The following is a 15,265-nucleotide window of genomic DNA, read 5'->3' on the forward strand; positions in this document are numbered from 1 at the left end:
CTTGGCACAAGCTGTGTGCTCCTGCTAGCCGAAGATTCCCAGAAGTAATTTTACATCCATTTTCATCCTGCAGGAAGAAGAACCCAGTTGCTTAAGGGCTTACCTGCAACAACCACTGTTGAAGAAAATGCAGCAGCTGGTGTTTCAGTTTATGCCTTTAATGTAACGGTTTCTCCATTGTCTTCTGAAGGTGTTGCAATACCTCCCACCATAGTAAATTCAAATCCACTTACAGAGGCTTTTGATATTGAATCAAAAGGAGATCTCGAATACAGGGTGAGTTTTACGTTTAGCTTGAGCAATGTTCAGTCATGTAAACTGATGTTTCCTGGATTACTAAGCACTGACAGTGCACAGTGACTCATCTTTTAATCAGAAAAGAGTTGCAAATGCAGACTGTGGTAGTATTTGGACATGCTGTAATAGATATGACAAATGAGTAGCAATAGTGATTATAATTTTTAATTGCATCTAGGCAAAAAACACCTATCACAATAATTCCATTTATTCTGTGTTAGAAAAAAAGTGATTTTTGGAAAATAAGAGGTGAATAAGGACATATAGGACCTGCTTCTGGTTTGAGGATTTGTCCATAGTTTTTCAACTTAATTTATATGAAGTCACTGTGAATTTAAAGTGGCTTAGTTAAACCACATGCAGCTTCTGTTTGGCCAGTCTCACCTAGAATTAAAATGAATTTGACTCACTTCCAAAATAAAGTAAGCTGAGTCAGATCAAAGTCATATTTAATTCTGAACGAAGGCTGTGACACACAGGGAAGTTATCTTGAGGTAAGAAGTTATCACACTTCCACACATCTGTGATCTATTTCTATCTATTGCGTGTTCTTGTCCTATGGCAAATACAAAGCAATTTCTATTAGTTCAGGCTAATTTTCATTGCTGGATAAATTAGCAAGTGTTAGCTCACATTTGTCAGTGGCAATGAGTGTTCAGGCGCATGATAACTTGTCATCCCATTGTAAGTCACTTGTATGTCTGAGCCTGAACAGTGCCACTGAAGATAGTCTTTAAAAGCTATGGACAGACACTGAGTAGAGACTTAAAAAGTTAATATGAATACATTTGTCTGGGTGTTTCCAAGGAAGTTCAGGTTTTCACAGAACTGATACAAGGGCTTTTTTCTTGTTCTCTTTGCTAATGTTTCCGGGAGAAAATTTGGGTAAAGTAAGACTGTGACCCCAGGTGGATGCGGCTCATTTATCCAGCCTGCCTGGGGGAGCTGCTGCTATTCCCATGCTCCCGCCTGCCAGCAGAGTATAAAGCTCAGTTGTGCCAGCTCTTCTGGTTCTTTAGCTGCTCCCCAGCCAGATCAGTGAAATGGTCAAAAAAACTCCCGAAAAAAACCCTTTTTCACCTGTGAAGCATAGGACGTGGCTGCACAAACTGGCTCAGCTTTAGGGGCTGTGGTACCTGCTTGTTCCTGTCCCGTGTCATCTCTATACTGTGCAGCAGCAGCATTTTATGTTGCTGCTTGTTGAGTGGGACTGAGAGTCTGGAGGAAAAATAACCCTGCAAATAGATAAAAAGTCTCTTCTTGATTTTTTTCACGGCAGGAATGATGGAGAAATTCTTACTCTAGCACAATGCAGACAGTGACATGAGGATGAAAATGAATGGCCAAGGAAGGTGTAGGCTGGAGACTGTTTCTTCCAAAGTGCCAGTTTATATTCATGTCATACCACAGCCCCATTACTCGAATGGCCTTTCAGCCTTTGTATGTCTTGCTTGAACTGTAGCTGTTTTCAGGGTTTCCTAACTCACTTGAGGGACTGGAACAAAGAGATTGGGCCAGTGAATGTCAGTCATGAGAAAATCATAAAGAAAGCTACGTACAAATTCTGCAAATTAGTAGTTGAGTGCTAATTACTACTCATAAGGCAAAGATAAATACACATGAGTGTTCTTAGTTGATTTATTTGATGAACATTGCTACTTTTAATTATTTATGCTATGTTGTAGAAGATCTGTACAATATTTTGCAAAAGTGATCCAAAATGAGATACCTCAGCTCTACCTACAGCCATTAACTCTTTGCTAAGACATAGAAAAAGACAATCTTTCTTGTATGAATTATGGGCTTTGCAGATTAGCTAAGTACCTGTTAGCACAGGCTCTTTTGTATTTATGAAGCACATTTACTCCTGTTGCAGCAAGTCAATGCAATATCACATTTCTTGATATGCTTTGAGATTTCTGAGAAAGTCACAGTTTCTAAGATCTAAGCCCTGGCTTTTCCTCCTTGCCTTACTCTTGTTTGAAGAATTGCATGGGCAGAAGATGTGTTGAATGCATGAAAACTTACTGCTGCCTGAAACTACCTTGATGCTGTTAAGTGATGCTCCCCCTGCATCCTGGGAGTGAAGGGGGGAGTAGGAAGCAGTGAAATTCTCAGGTGGAATGAGGGGTAGATAGTTATGGGGTGACTCTAGACCCTCTTTCACAAAGTCTGCAGCTGCTTCAGGTGTGTGCAGTGCTGCCTTTAACAGTAAGCATTGCCCCTGTCTGGAGGAGAGGTGATCTGTGGCTCACAGCCTATGCCAGTGGCTAGCTGTCCTCAAATGCAATCTAGATTCACATCTTCACTTGCAAGGTCTCTATAAAGGAGGGTGGAAGATGTGTATTTAGGCAGTCTGTCTGTAGGTACAACACCAATGAAAATATTTGGCTGGGAACTGGAGGGGTAATCCTCAGGGCACGTAATTTCTGCTTAGAATTGGACAGTTTCTCATTCTGAATTCATTGCATCTGTTTACTATATTTAGAACTTCAGCAAAAATTAACTTTGGAAAGCAACCTTCCCATTGGTGTTACAAGCTTTTGTAGGATGTTTCTTCTGAGTTAGCATCACTTTTATGCGAAACTTCTATTTGCATAATATAGGAGAGGAGGAGACCATCCAGGACACAGTTGTTTTCTCCTGCAGTATTGTAACAAAGAGATCCATGAGGTTCCCGAGAGCAGCTGTTTCACATGCCAGAAGGCATAAAACGTTTGTGCCTCTGTTCACTCTTCTCCAACTGTTCACTCTCCTCCAACTGTCTTTGTTAATTGGCTCTATTTTGGCTTCTGTCTTCTAATTGTGCTGACATCACTTTCACATTTGTTCTCTGGCCACAGCATCTCATCTAAAATCAAGGATTTCGCAGTTCCCGTGAGAGCAGCTGGCTCATGGTGGGTCTTTTCCACGTCCCTGGCGTTTCCCTGCCTCTGGAAAGTCAGGAAAACCCCCAGTGTGCCTAGATCTGCCACTCCGCTGCGGGTCAGGCTGGCACCGGAGCTGCACTCTTCGGCGACTGTCCTATGAGGACAGGCTGAGAGAGCTGGGGTTGTTCAGCCTGGAGAAGAGAAGGCTCCGGGGAGATCTAATTGCAGCCTTCCAGTACCTGAAGGGGCCTACAGGAAAGATGGTGAGGGACTGTTTATCAGGGAGTGTAGTGACAGGACAAGGGGTAATGGGTTTAAGCTGAAGGAGGGTCGATTTAGATTAGATGTTAGAAAGAAATTCTTTACTGTTAGAGTGGTGAGGCACTGGAACAGGTTGCCCAGAGAGGCTGTGGATGCCCCATCCCTGGAAGTGTTCAAGGCCAGGTTGGATGGGGCTTTGGGCACTGTGGTCTAGTGAGGGTGTCCCTGCCCACAGCAGGGGGGTTGGAACTAGATGATCTTTAAGGTCGCTTCTAACCCAAACCATTCTATGATTCTATGATTCTGTGATTTATTTATTTCTCCTTCTGCATCCTCTGCAGGCTCCTCCACTTTGTGGTAGTGTGAATTACACTGACATGCTCCTTGTCACACACACTTGTGAGCCCCAATTCTTCTCCTTCTCCAGTTCCACAGCACCCCTGCTATTGGTGTTCAAGCTTCAGAGTTTTTTAGCCACACAGCAAATTTAACAGTCACCTTTTCCTTTCTTGTACAAGAAAGGAAAGTTCTTATTTCTTTATTAGTTTCAGCAGTGAATATCATGGCATACAACTTTCAGCATCCTGCTGTTGCTCTGGACTCATCTTAAATCTAAAATGAATGTATTTAATGTTTTTCCATGGAGTGTCAGTCTTTTGCTTGTACATCTTCTGTGTTAAGAGGTGATGTGCAGAGTTGGAAGTCTTAAAAAAGCCTGAAACACAACAAAGCAAATGTTTGCTTTAGCAATCTTACAAAACTTAAAGCCTATGTTATTTTAGAATTAGTTCAATATTTTCACCACACAGTTCTCATACAGTACGCTCATGCAGCTCTCCCCTTTCTTGGTCTCCTGCAAGTCTTCTCCCAGACACAGCTTATGCAAGGAAGGGGCTAGTACCTGCCAGACTATACAGCCTCCTGCCCCCACAGTCCTTATTGCAAGTAAAAGGTCTTTCCCCTCGTGCTCCTGGCTCACAGAAATAGTGAAGCTGCTCTTGTGTCCTGCAGGGCTTCCTCCCAGTTTTCAGTCTCATCACACCTCGACTAATCCTGCAGCTTGGTCTGTAAAGGTCAGGACTTGGCACAGGCAAGTTCCTGCAAGATGTGGTCCTGACCTTGAAGGCAAAGCATTGCCTGTGAGGCAGGATAGCTCCTACCAGGCGTTCACCTCCTCAAACTGTCCCTCACACAAGAGGTCCTTGAGTTGCTCCATGAAGCCACAACATTCTGGTCTTTCCACTGTTTTTCTCACATTTCTGCCACTGACAAGAAATGTGCCAGCAAGTAGAAGATGATCTAAAATACTCATTGCTTACTGATGGTAGTGTCCCTTTACTTGTATTCACTGAAACAGACTATATCTCTTGCATCATGTGCTAATAATAATTTTTCCTTTCCAGGTTGTTACCACTGGAAACCCTGTCCTAGATTATGAAACTATGCCAAAGAGATTTGATTTACAGATTTTTGTTGAAGACACAACTGGGAGGACTGACCTTAACATACTGACTGTCCAAGTAACAGATAAAAATGAACGTCCTGTATTTCGAGGAAATATGGCAATTCAAAGTAAGATAGCGGTGGTATTTGAAAAGAACAATACTTGAAAAGATGACATTAGACTAAAAAGAACTATAGCTGCATACAGTGCCTGGAGCTAAAGTGGTCTAAGCATTTTCCTTTAGGAAAACAAGGGAGGAACAGGACACTTTTTATCAGAGCTTTATTTTACACAAGTGTTTGGTGTGCTTGATCTCTGGAAATTCCCTTTTATTTTTCTTGAAGCTCTGACCAAAAATGATTTAACCATTTTGAAGCACCTGAAGAATTAGAAGGAAGAAAAGAGGGTTTTATACCAATAAATATATATGTTCTTTTTTTTTTTTTTATGAGATGAATACCTGCCTTGAGTTATGTATTAGAAACTTGAAGTTTGGTGGGGATATAACCACTGAGTATGGGTACATGTTTCAGTAGTTTGTTGAAAACTGGACTGATTTGTAGAAGCAAGATAAATCTAAATAAATGTATATTGTGTATGTGCAAGAATTTCTGAGGGAAAATGATAAAAACATTGCTCTGCCAATGTTTTACACTTGTATATTGCATTCGCACCTGCACATGAGAAAATAAGTGGAAAATCAGTTTGAAGAGTGAGATCTCAGAGATTGTGATCTATGGTGGTGTAAATGGAAAGAGGCAAAGAGCTCTGTCTCCTATGTGTGGGGCATATGGTGTTCACCAGGTTAACTTTCAGACTGTGGACAAAGGTGCAATGGGAAGGAATCTGCAGTAGCCTTAGGAATGAGGCTGGAGTGTGGGGACCCCAGCGGTTGTCAGTGCAGGCGTTGTATGCCATGCAGTACCTAATGCAAGTGACAATGCCATCAATAAAAAGGATAGGAAATAATTGTCTTACACTCTGAGCAATCTTATCTTGTTCATTTGCTAATGAGAGGATACTTGGAAAAATTGTATCCTGAGGCAGCAGAGTATAGTGATGTATTTATTATATGTTCACACACAGATAGAACAGGCCAGGTAGTGAGTAAAAATATGCTCTTATTATTTCATAGAATCATAGAATTATAGAATGGTTTGGGTTGGAAGGGACCTCAAAGCCTCCACTAGACCAGGTTGCCCAAAGCCCCATCCAACCTGGCCTTGAACACTTCCAGGGATGGGGCATCCATAACCTCATGTGGTACTGAGAGCCTGTTTGAAGTCTTGATATTCTAACAGCACTGTATGGAAGAGCATTCAATAATTCAAAATTAATTTTCCCCAATTTTTAAAAATATCAAACTGTGATCCATTCATGGTAGGTATTCAGAGCTGGCTGCTGAACCTCCCTAGCAGCAGTATTATGTAGGCTGTGACTGGCAGCCCTTGGAGCGGTCAGTGGTGCAGCACGGCTGCAGCCTTGGCTTCTGCCTGCTGCAGAGGGCAGGGTTTGTCTGCCCAGATGGGTTCAGCCCAGGCCCACTCAAATTCAGCCCACTTCACTAATGCCTCTGAAACATATTGACGTTCCTGCTTCCATACAATACTTAGTTTGTAAAGCAAATTAGCTTCCCCTAAGGAAGAGGCTGTGTCGTCTTCTCAGTATAGCTGGTGTCTTGCATATCATGGGTGCTGCTGAAATCTAATAATAATTAAATGTGACACTTCAGGGGATTGGCACAGCATGAAACACACTCTACGTGGGAGCTTGTTACAAATAAGTGCATCAGCTTAACTCTCAGCTAGAGCTGTCATAAATTGGTGAGCACAGATGTCTGATCTGCCTAACTGTGTGGCTTTAGTTAACAGTACCAGCTACAATTAGACACTAATTGCGCATTCGCTGGTTATGGAAAAGCATCTCCCTCTCATTAAACTTTATATTCATATTATTGTCCTCTGGGAACAACTCATTACACTGCTCTGGGATTCCCACTGCTCTGATGAGAAGCAGCAGTCAGCAGGGGTCACAGTGGAAATTAATAGTCCAGAAACAGCAGGTCCAGCAGACACAAAAGGGCATAAAGCAAATAATGTGATCTAAAGATCTGTTGTTCTGTTAATCACTCTACCCAAGGAGAGATAAGCCTGTTGCCAGTGGCCCAGTATGGGATAGCCCAGCTGTGAGAATTCCTGGCATGGAAAGAAATACACCTTGCACTGAATTAGCACCCTTAATCAGGCAAAAATTTAAGTTAGTGTAGACCATCCACTGTTTATTTACCTCACAGGTGTAAAGGAAAAGCAGAAATTAAGAGGAAAGGCTCTGAGCTCTCCTGGCAGGGGACAGGGGGTGGACAGGGAGGGGATGGCTGTGAGGACCTAGCACAGGGCTACGTTCCCCCCATCTGCATAGTAAAGAAAGACACAGGTGTAGCCCAAATGCACCATTTTACTCCATACCCCATAAACAGCTCAAGATAGGCTGTGTGTAAAGATCGGTCTTTCTCCGGAAGACACAATTCGTATTGCAGCTCGCAGTGATGGTTGCCTGTTTACAGATATGCAATTGGTTTCTTTTTATCTTTTGAGTATTTATGCTCTTTGTGATGATTTTGGAATTACATTTGTGAAGTGAGATGTAGCAGGCAGTAATACATCTGGACAGCTTCAGTGTATCAGTATGTTTGCTGCTGTGTCCTTTATTCTTACCCAATTAACACTGAGTACACTTATGTCCATGCAGCTGTAACGATCTATGTCTTGGAAGGAACACCTCCAGAATGCATTTACCAAGTTGATGCAGCTGATCCTGAAAATGCTGAACTCAAAGTAAGTTGTATTAAAGAAAAAAACCCCAAACCAGAGATGATATAATCCACAGTATCTGAAATGCTAATTGCCAGCATCTTTCAACAACTTCTTTCCTTATCAAGAACACAGGAAAAGGTTTAGTCTGGAAAAAAAGAACCATTTTCAATAACAAACTAAGAAAACCCACCCTCAGTGTTTGGACACAAATTGTATTTTGAGTTCTCAGTCCTCCAAAATTAAGGGATATTGAAGGCAGAGTTTGATATAGTTAATCAGACATACAGTAGAAATTGTGTCTCTTTTTTTTTTTAAACAATGGCTTGCAAAACATTTCTTGTAGGTGGGAGTGACTAAAAGTAAATAAAATTTTTAACCTTCTGTATCACAATGTAAATTCTTTTAAATAAGACAGTAAGGAACTCGCTTACAAGGCAACTGAATCTCAGCTTTTTTAACAATCCCAGGGCAAACTGTGACCTTCAGTTAAGAAAATGTGTTAGCTGATCTGAAAATACTCTTGGTATCAGCAAAAAATTCTGGAAAGTGATAAGTTTGTTTGCAGACAGGGGAAAAGTAACTGTACTTACCTAAGAATTATGTTGTAGCTTTGCTTTATTGGCTTTGGCTTTATAAAAGACAGCACGTTCAAGAACTGAACCTGAAGATGCTACTTCGATGTGCAGCGTTATTCAAGAGAGCAATTAGCTTGAAGTCTGTCCTCAGGCTTTGCCCAGTCAAACCACCAAACCTGAGCTGGTGAGGCCTGGCGTTTAGCTCTCCTTTGTTTCTGAAAGCAACTGCAGCGAGTTCCACATGCCTTCCAACCCCTGATGAATCTCAGGCATAATAAGAAGCTGCAAATATAGAAGTGCTAGGTAACAGGTAAAATAATGATCCAGAGAGGGAATTTAGAAAGGTCAACTGGCAAAAAAATGTTAAAAGAGTTGTGATCACCAGCTTTTTTTAAAACAATTTAAATTAAATATATCATTGCAGGAGGCAAGTTGTTTCACTCAGCTCTCTGTACCTCCTGTTTTCTTTCCTAAAGGTAACGCTAGAGCAGTTGCATCACCTGGACAGATCTGATCAGTGGATTTTGCTGATTACTTGTACAGTGCATGACCCTCTGATGTTGCATACTTCAGACTTTAGGGTATTATTAGCACTTGCACTAGCAAAGGAAATGTCCTTGAGGACTTATTGGTGATGGCTTGGCATGTGGAAGGTAGCAGGGAGGATGTGATGGGTGTGTAGTAGCTACCTCGTGGCCACAGGGACCACGATGCTGCCTTTCTCCCTACTGTGTACAGTGCTGGGGCGCTCAGCTCCCTCCCACACACATTTGTGTTGTGCAATGCACAAAGAAGCTGCTGCTACACGCTACCACCGAGCAGCCGCGTTAACACCAGGCTGTTGTGAATACCCTTCAGCCTCACGCACCCTGTGAAAGTCCACTCTCCCCTCCCTGGCCTCTCCCATCGTCTGGACCTCCAAACTTCATTGCCTCCTACATGGCTCGTCTTATGTCCCCCAAATCGAGTCTCACTCCTTCTTCTTTCACTCTTCTCATTTGAGGATATACTCTGCTGCCACCACAAAGCTGATTTTTGCCTGCTGCACTGTGTCTCTTCTGACTGGCCTCTATGTTAAACTCTCATTGCAGACTGGAGTTCACAGAGGTGGAGAACACTGTGGGCTTTAATGTCGTTCAATGCCTGCGACCCTCCACTGGCTGGCAAGCAAGGCACGTAGGACCAAGTTTGAGCTGCTTCAGCTCAGATGATTAGGGCTTGCGCTGGCATCTGTATGTCAACCTGTTTCATACAAAGTTTGAGGCAAATGCTGTACTATATAACTCAGCCCATTCTACAAGGCAAGGAATAAATTGAGGTATGTTTAAAGATACAAAGACTAATTCCTTGCTCTCTTCATTTCAGTATTCACTGCTCCCCGCACCAGTGCCATTCATGGTCTTAGAAAGCGGAGCCATTTTTTCCACAAAAGAATTTGATTATGAGAAGGATCCACATTGGTGAGGATGTATTTTATTCTTGTGGTCTATTAGCTTACAGTAGGCAGAGAAATGTTTTTCTACATAGCCACAGAATGATTCTTGTTTTGTTTTCTTATTTAACAGTTACTTTTTAAATGTAACAGTGACAGATCCAGAAGGACTCAACTCGACTAAAACAGTGAATATAAATATAATTAACATCAATGATGAAAGACCTTATTTTACCACGTGAGTGAAAACCTTCCATTGTACTCAAAATGTGAATGTTTTCCCAGCTTTACTGCTTTGGCACCAATGAGAGGGTGTAACATAAGGGCAAGTAAATATAACAACAAAATACTACTGAAAACAGTATTTTCATTTTGTTATGATTCCTGTTATTTTACTGGAAAGCTTTGCCCTCATTTCCCTCTTTTATTCTTATTTATATTCTTAATAGTTTCAAGTTTTCCAGGCTCTCCCTTCATGCTAAGAGCAGCCAAACAAGCTTGTTGTACTTGTTGGCATTTAGACAGGTTAAACCTATGCAAAGACCTTTGGACAAGTTCAGACGAGATGAATTTTGCCCTGTGTGGATACAATCATATGGAATTTACCCTTCATGCAGATGTGCACGTCACCATAACGATGTTTATTCATGCAGAAATGTCTAGACATAAAAAGGTCTCACTTTTGATCTGTCTTCCTCTTCTTCCCAGACACTTAACACTTGTAAACAATCCCGGTGATCTTTGAAACATTGCCGTCTCGTACTGTGTTGTAAGCAGAAAATTGTGTCATAACACACAAGTCAGCAATAGCTTTTGAAGACTAATGGAGTTTTAGTTGGAAGCAGGAATATTGTTGAAAATTTGGAAAAATGGGAAAGAATATACATGTGCCACCGGCAGGCTGTTTTGTGGTGGGAAGCAGGATGTGCGATTGTTTCTGAAGCAGGAGCTTGACAATTATTACAGTCTATCAGATTCTGTTGTTGATTTATCTTTGTCACTTGTATGAGATGCTGATTTGATTCAAGACACTCTCTTTATGTCTGCTGATCCTGAGGCTCTACAAGGTCCCTGGTGAGAATATTTATGATGGCTGCTCTCCTGCCGTCTATGCAAAGGAGAAGACAGTGTAGCACCTGGGCCATGCCAAGAGGTTTGCAGCCACTTGTTTGGAGCAATCTTCTGGGTGCTTTGTGGAGTCAGAGCAATGCATGGCTGCTGGGCTGAGGCCAAGGATGTGGACCTTGCTGGGTAAAGGGCTGGAGAATCTGAAGAAACAGAAGGATGAAATGTTAGAAACAGACATGGATTTTTTTTTGTGTGTTGCTACTTATTTAATACTTGAACGTCATGTCTGCAATAATCAATAAGGTTCGTGGCTTGCTCTATGTTACTGTACTGCTACAAGCAGGAGGAATCCTCTTCCCAGTGCCAACATTTGCACATTGTGTTCTAGACTGATTATTTCCTCCAAATGTTGCCATTTCTGTTTATTTATCCTTATGTCTGGAATGGTAAAGGAGCTCTTTTAGATATTTATCTATTTGTTCAAATTAGGGAAAACTGCAGTAACTTGAGCATCCATAACACCTAAGGCCTAAGACTCAGTTCTCACGTGGCACAAATAAGGCCTGGTATTTGTTCGAATTTTCTCACTTTTAGATTGACACTACAGACCAAAACCAGCAGCTCGGTTCATAAAGAACTTTAGATTAAATTACACTTCATGATCTGTCCTCCGTATGCACATGTATGGCCTCTCCCCAGCTAAAATGTGAGCTGCATGCTGGGGCTATGTACTTTCTGATACTATAATAATTAGTACTGGTTTGGGAGCTGGGGAAACTTGACAAGTTAGCAAACCTTCTTTATTTTCTCCTGATCAAAGTTGTCAAGAACAGAGTTTCAAAGGGTCTTCTTATTTGTTCCCATAGTATATGCAGGCACATCTGGTTTTGTTGTTCACAACACTACATTGGCATTCAGCCTTTTGAAATTCTGGCTGTTAAAATCAGTGGAAAACTTGTGGACTTGGGAAAACAAAGGAGAAGACAAGAAAACAAACGGATACTTCCTTCACAATTACATTGCAGTGTCTAAAAGGTCTGCGTGAACCATCCTGTAAAAAGCCACTGGCAGGTGGCAGGCAGATGGACAACAGGACACAGCCCAGACATAGCTGCATAGGAAGTGACCCCAACTCCTCCCCAGCTGTACAAGTACTCGGAGCTACGGGGATGTGCTTGAAAACATCCCGTTTCTTCCCAAGAGATGTGGTGGGGACTGGACAATGGCTCATGAAGGGTGCAGGAGGGCTGTTAGGGCTGTGAAGTTGGTGCTGTGGTGAGTTTGCTGTCCACAGAAAGGTCAGAGTTGTGGTCCCTGCGGGCACAGGGAGTTCCCTACTTTGAGCCAAAACCAGGTAGAACTGTCCCTCCCATATTCCCCAGTGATCAGAGAGGCATTTTGGAGTGGCGTTTTTGGCAGCAGTGAGGGAGATCTGTTGCTATCTGTTTTGTTTCTGAGTGACTTAGGAAGGAGTAACAGGAGAACAAGGAAGGAAGAGATCCAACGCCAAGAGTGAGATAGAAATTTAATACATGCACTGACTCCGCAGCCTTCACAACCTCCTTGTTTACTTCCGGCTGAACGTTAGGTGTTTCTACTGGGAAAACCCTATGTGATTTCTCTCTTGTATGCCTTCCTCTTTTCATATGAGCGGACAAAACAGTTGAAGGTACTGTGTCATCTTAACCATTTTTAAAACTGCAAGTGGAGACCTGGAGGCATGAGATCTTCTGTTCTGTCTCTGCAATTCTCTGCTCCAATTGCTAAGTACCCCATGATGTTGGTTTTCAGAGGACAATGAAGGGCTCATGCTTTCCTAAACTGGGAACTATAGACTAGTCAATTAGCTAAGTGGTGGCATAGGAAGTTTAAAATGTGCAATAAAAAAGATTCAGTCTTGAAACATATTCCTAATGCTTTTCTGAACTTTTGAGCACCTTCAACTCCCTTTGATTTCTATAAGCAGGAGATGTTTGTGTGTTTGTGTGTGTTTCAGCAGAGTAAATCAGCCTTCATAAATTCCTTGCACAGTTTTTGTGTGCTTGCCCATGCCTGCTTTTCCATGTGGTTCAAATACCATAATTGCATACCTGAGTACCCATGTTAAGATGCAACTGCAACCATTATAAGCAATCCTGCACAATTGCCTGCCAGACTATATCTGAGCCATAAAACTTACTGAGGTCACGGGAAATTTGGGAGCACTGGCATACTGAGCAGCAGCAGCAAAGAAACATTTTCTCTACGTAAAATGAATCAGACAGAGAGATGTTGCTGGGAGTTTGGAGCATGTTCATCTGGTGGGCACCCACAGGAGTGCTCTTCCCTGCCTCCACCTACCGCAGGGGCAACTCAGCTTTTTAGTAATATTGTTGTCCCCCAAAAGCCTCCAGCATTCATGATTAATTACATTACTGCTTCTATTTTTGTTTTTCTCTTGCAAAATGAAGGAATTAAAACAAGTGGCTTTACCAGCCTGTGGCTCTGTGGGGAGATGGACTGCATGACTTAACAGCCCCTTCCACCTTCAGCTTCCATAATTCTGTGAAAGTCAAATTGCTTTTACTGTGAAAAAGTTGTGAGGGGAAGGACACTTACTTGTCTGGCTATGTCATGCTTTATGACCACATACCAGTTTAGCTATTGCTACACGTCCAGCTGGCAGAACCAGTGACTGGGATGTTTACCCTGACATGCAAATAGCCATCGCTGAGCCCAGCGTGACCACAGCTCTGCTGCTACAATTGGCTGCTCAGCTAAGTCAGTGATCAGCTGCCCTTGCACACACAGATGTGTGCTTTGCTGAATTTTGTTTTATCTTGTAGAAAACAAAGAATCTACAGGATTCCAGAGGAGCAAAGCCCAGGCACTGTTGTTGCCAATATAACAGCTAAAGACCCTGATGATGAAAACTCTCCCAGCAGACTTTTCTACAGCATCCAGTCTTCTGACAGATATTTCTCCATAAATCCATGTAAGACAAACAAAAATGTGCCTTCTGACATCCAAATAAGAGAGTGGCCACTTTGGAGAAAATGTTTTTGCCTTAGTTTTAAAGTGACTTACTTTATTCTGTGGCTACCTCTAGAAATAAGAAACACTCAGTACATTATTAGGGTCAAATTCTTCGGTCAGCTGACCAAGATTCAGTAAAATATCTTTAAGAAAGTAGAGTAAAGGTGACTTATAGACAAATATTGACTTATGGCTGGAGGGTGACAGTCCCTTGGGTGGAAGTAAGATTAGCTGTCTTGTTTTTAATTTCTGAGGACTGCGGTGACCTTTCTGGGGCTTTTGGAAGAGCGGCACATAGACCAAAGTGTGCTCTCTCCTGCCTGAAATCAGCTCTAGCATTGAGGTGCATAGCAAATCTGCACCTCAACATCATTGCTTGATTCATGACCCTCCTCAGGCAAGGCCATCCAAGAGAGTCCTCTCTCTCATGCTGGTCCTGTCTCCCCATGTTAAATCGGGTGCACAGTCCAGCACCCTGAGGTTTTTGCTCCAGGGCTGGTGGTCAGTGACTGCTTTGCTCCTCGTCTGCTATTGCTTTAGAACTGCTTATCACAGCTGTAAGAGATGCCACACAACACAGTGCTGTGGGGGATCAGGGTGATCCTTAAATGCTTTGGATTCCCTATGTCGTTTGGCCAGATATGCCACCCTCCCCCTCAATTACACTCCAAAACGCAAAGGCTATATAGGCAGGTCTTTTACCTCCTTTGTGCTCTGGAAATATATTGTGCTGTGCTATAAAAACCTTCTCTTTTTGAGCAGAGGCTAACAGAAGTGAAAAAAAGTATTAAAAGTGAATGGCTGACCAGAGCACTTGGCACCATCTGTCACAGTTAAGAGCAGCTCTGTTGATGTGTGAGTAGATTTAGAGGTGCTGAAGGATGCTTGAATGATAACAGCAGAAAGGGAAGCGATCTTCCTAGCTAGAGAGTAAGGTCAGCACAGGCATTAGCAGCTCATTGTCCTTGATGCTCTGTGAGTGCACTCAAATCTGACTTGCACTAGCTTTTTGAGAGCTTAAGAGAAATCTAACTGCTTTCCAAGCCCTCTGCTGAGGCCATCTTTGGCGTATTTTTGAGCAATGTGTATCTATCCATTAACGTCTTACACAGAACTTTCAGAGCCATTTTGTATAATTTTAAAAAATAACTAAATAAGCCATGATTTGCACAGAGCAGAATACTTTTTATTCTGCTGCCTGTCTGCTGAGCTACTCTGTGCTCTTGCATGTACACAACAAGTGTTTGTTACTTCCGTCCATGGTGAGCATCTAACTTCTGGCTGCTTTTTGCCCAGCAACTGGAGTGCTGCAGGTGGCTGGGAGAATTGACCGAGATGCCCTTCCACTGCGGCTCCATCCTAATGTTTCAGTGATAATCCAGGTGGAGGACAGTCCCAGTGTCGGTCATGCCAGCGAAATGGAGATCACAATCATTATTGACGATATCAACGACAACTCACCAGAATGCAATCCTTCTACCTTCAGGTAC

General features: G+C 42.4%; 1 protein-coding gene and 1 long non-coding RNA gene across 4 annotated transcripts in view; one reads left to right on the plus strand and one right to left on the minus strand.

Annotated features, from left to right (window-relative positions):
• Window positions 1–15,265, plus strand: part of CDHR3 (cadherin related family member 3) — a 66,388-nt gene that overhangs the window by 27,610 nt on the left and 23,513 nt on the right. For 2 of the 3 annotated variants that reach the window (XM_054813582.1, XM_054813581.1), the window contains 6 exons: window positions 4,832–5,000; window positions 7,621–7,706; window positions 9,626–9,720; window positions 9,826–9,930; window positions 13,586–13,734; window positions 15,072–15,261. In XM_054813582.1, coding sequence (XP_054669557.1) covers window positions 4,832–5,000; window positions 7,621–7,706; window positions 9,626–9,720; window positions 9,826–9,930; window positions 13,586–13,734; window positions 15,072–15,261 — 794 coding nt within the window. Of the gene's footprint in view, window positions 1–73; window positions 277–4,831; window positions 5,001–7,620; window positions 7,707–9,625; window positions 9,721–9,825; window positions 9,931–13,585; window positions 13,735–15,071; window positions 15,262–15,265 lie in introns of all 3 variants that reach the window. The other variant, XM_054813580.1, reaches the window with a different exon arrangement.
• Window positions 9,715–15,265, minus strand: part of LOC129201818 (uncharacterized) — a 34,165-nt gene continuing 28,614 nt past the window's right edge. Inside the window, exon 5 of the long non-coding RNA XR_008575502.1 lies at window positions 9,715–10,960. This is a non-coding gene — a long non-coding RNA (uncharacterized LOC129201818). The remainder of the gene's footprint in view (window positions 10,961–15,265) is intronic.

This window comes from Grus americana, chromosome 1 (genome assembly GCF_028858705.1).
Source record: "Grus americana isolate bGruAme1 chromosome 1, bGruAme1.mat, whole genome shotgun sequence".
Taxonomy (NCBI): Eukaryota; Metazoa; Chordata; class Aves; order Gruiformes; family Gruidae; genus Grus; species Grus americana.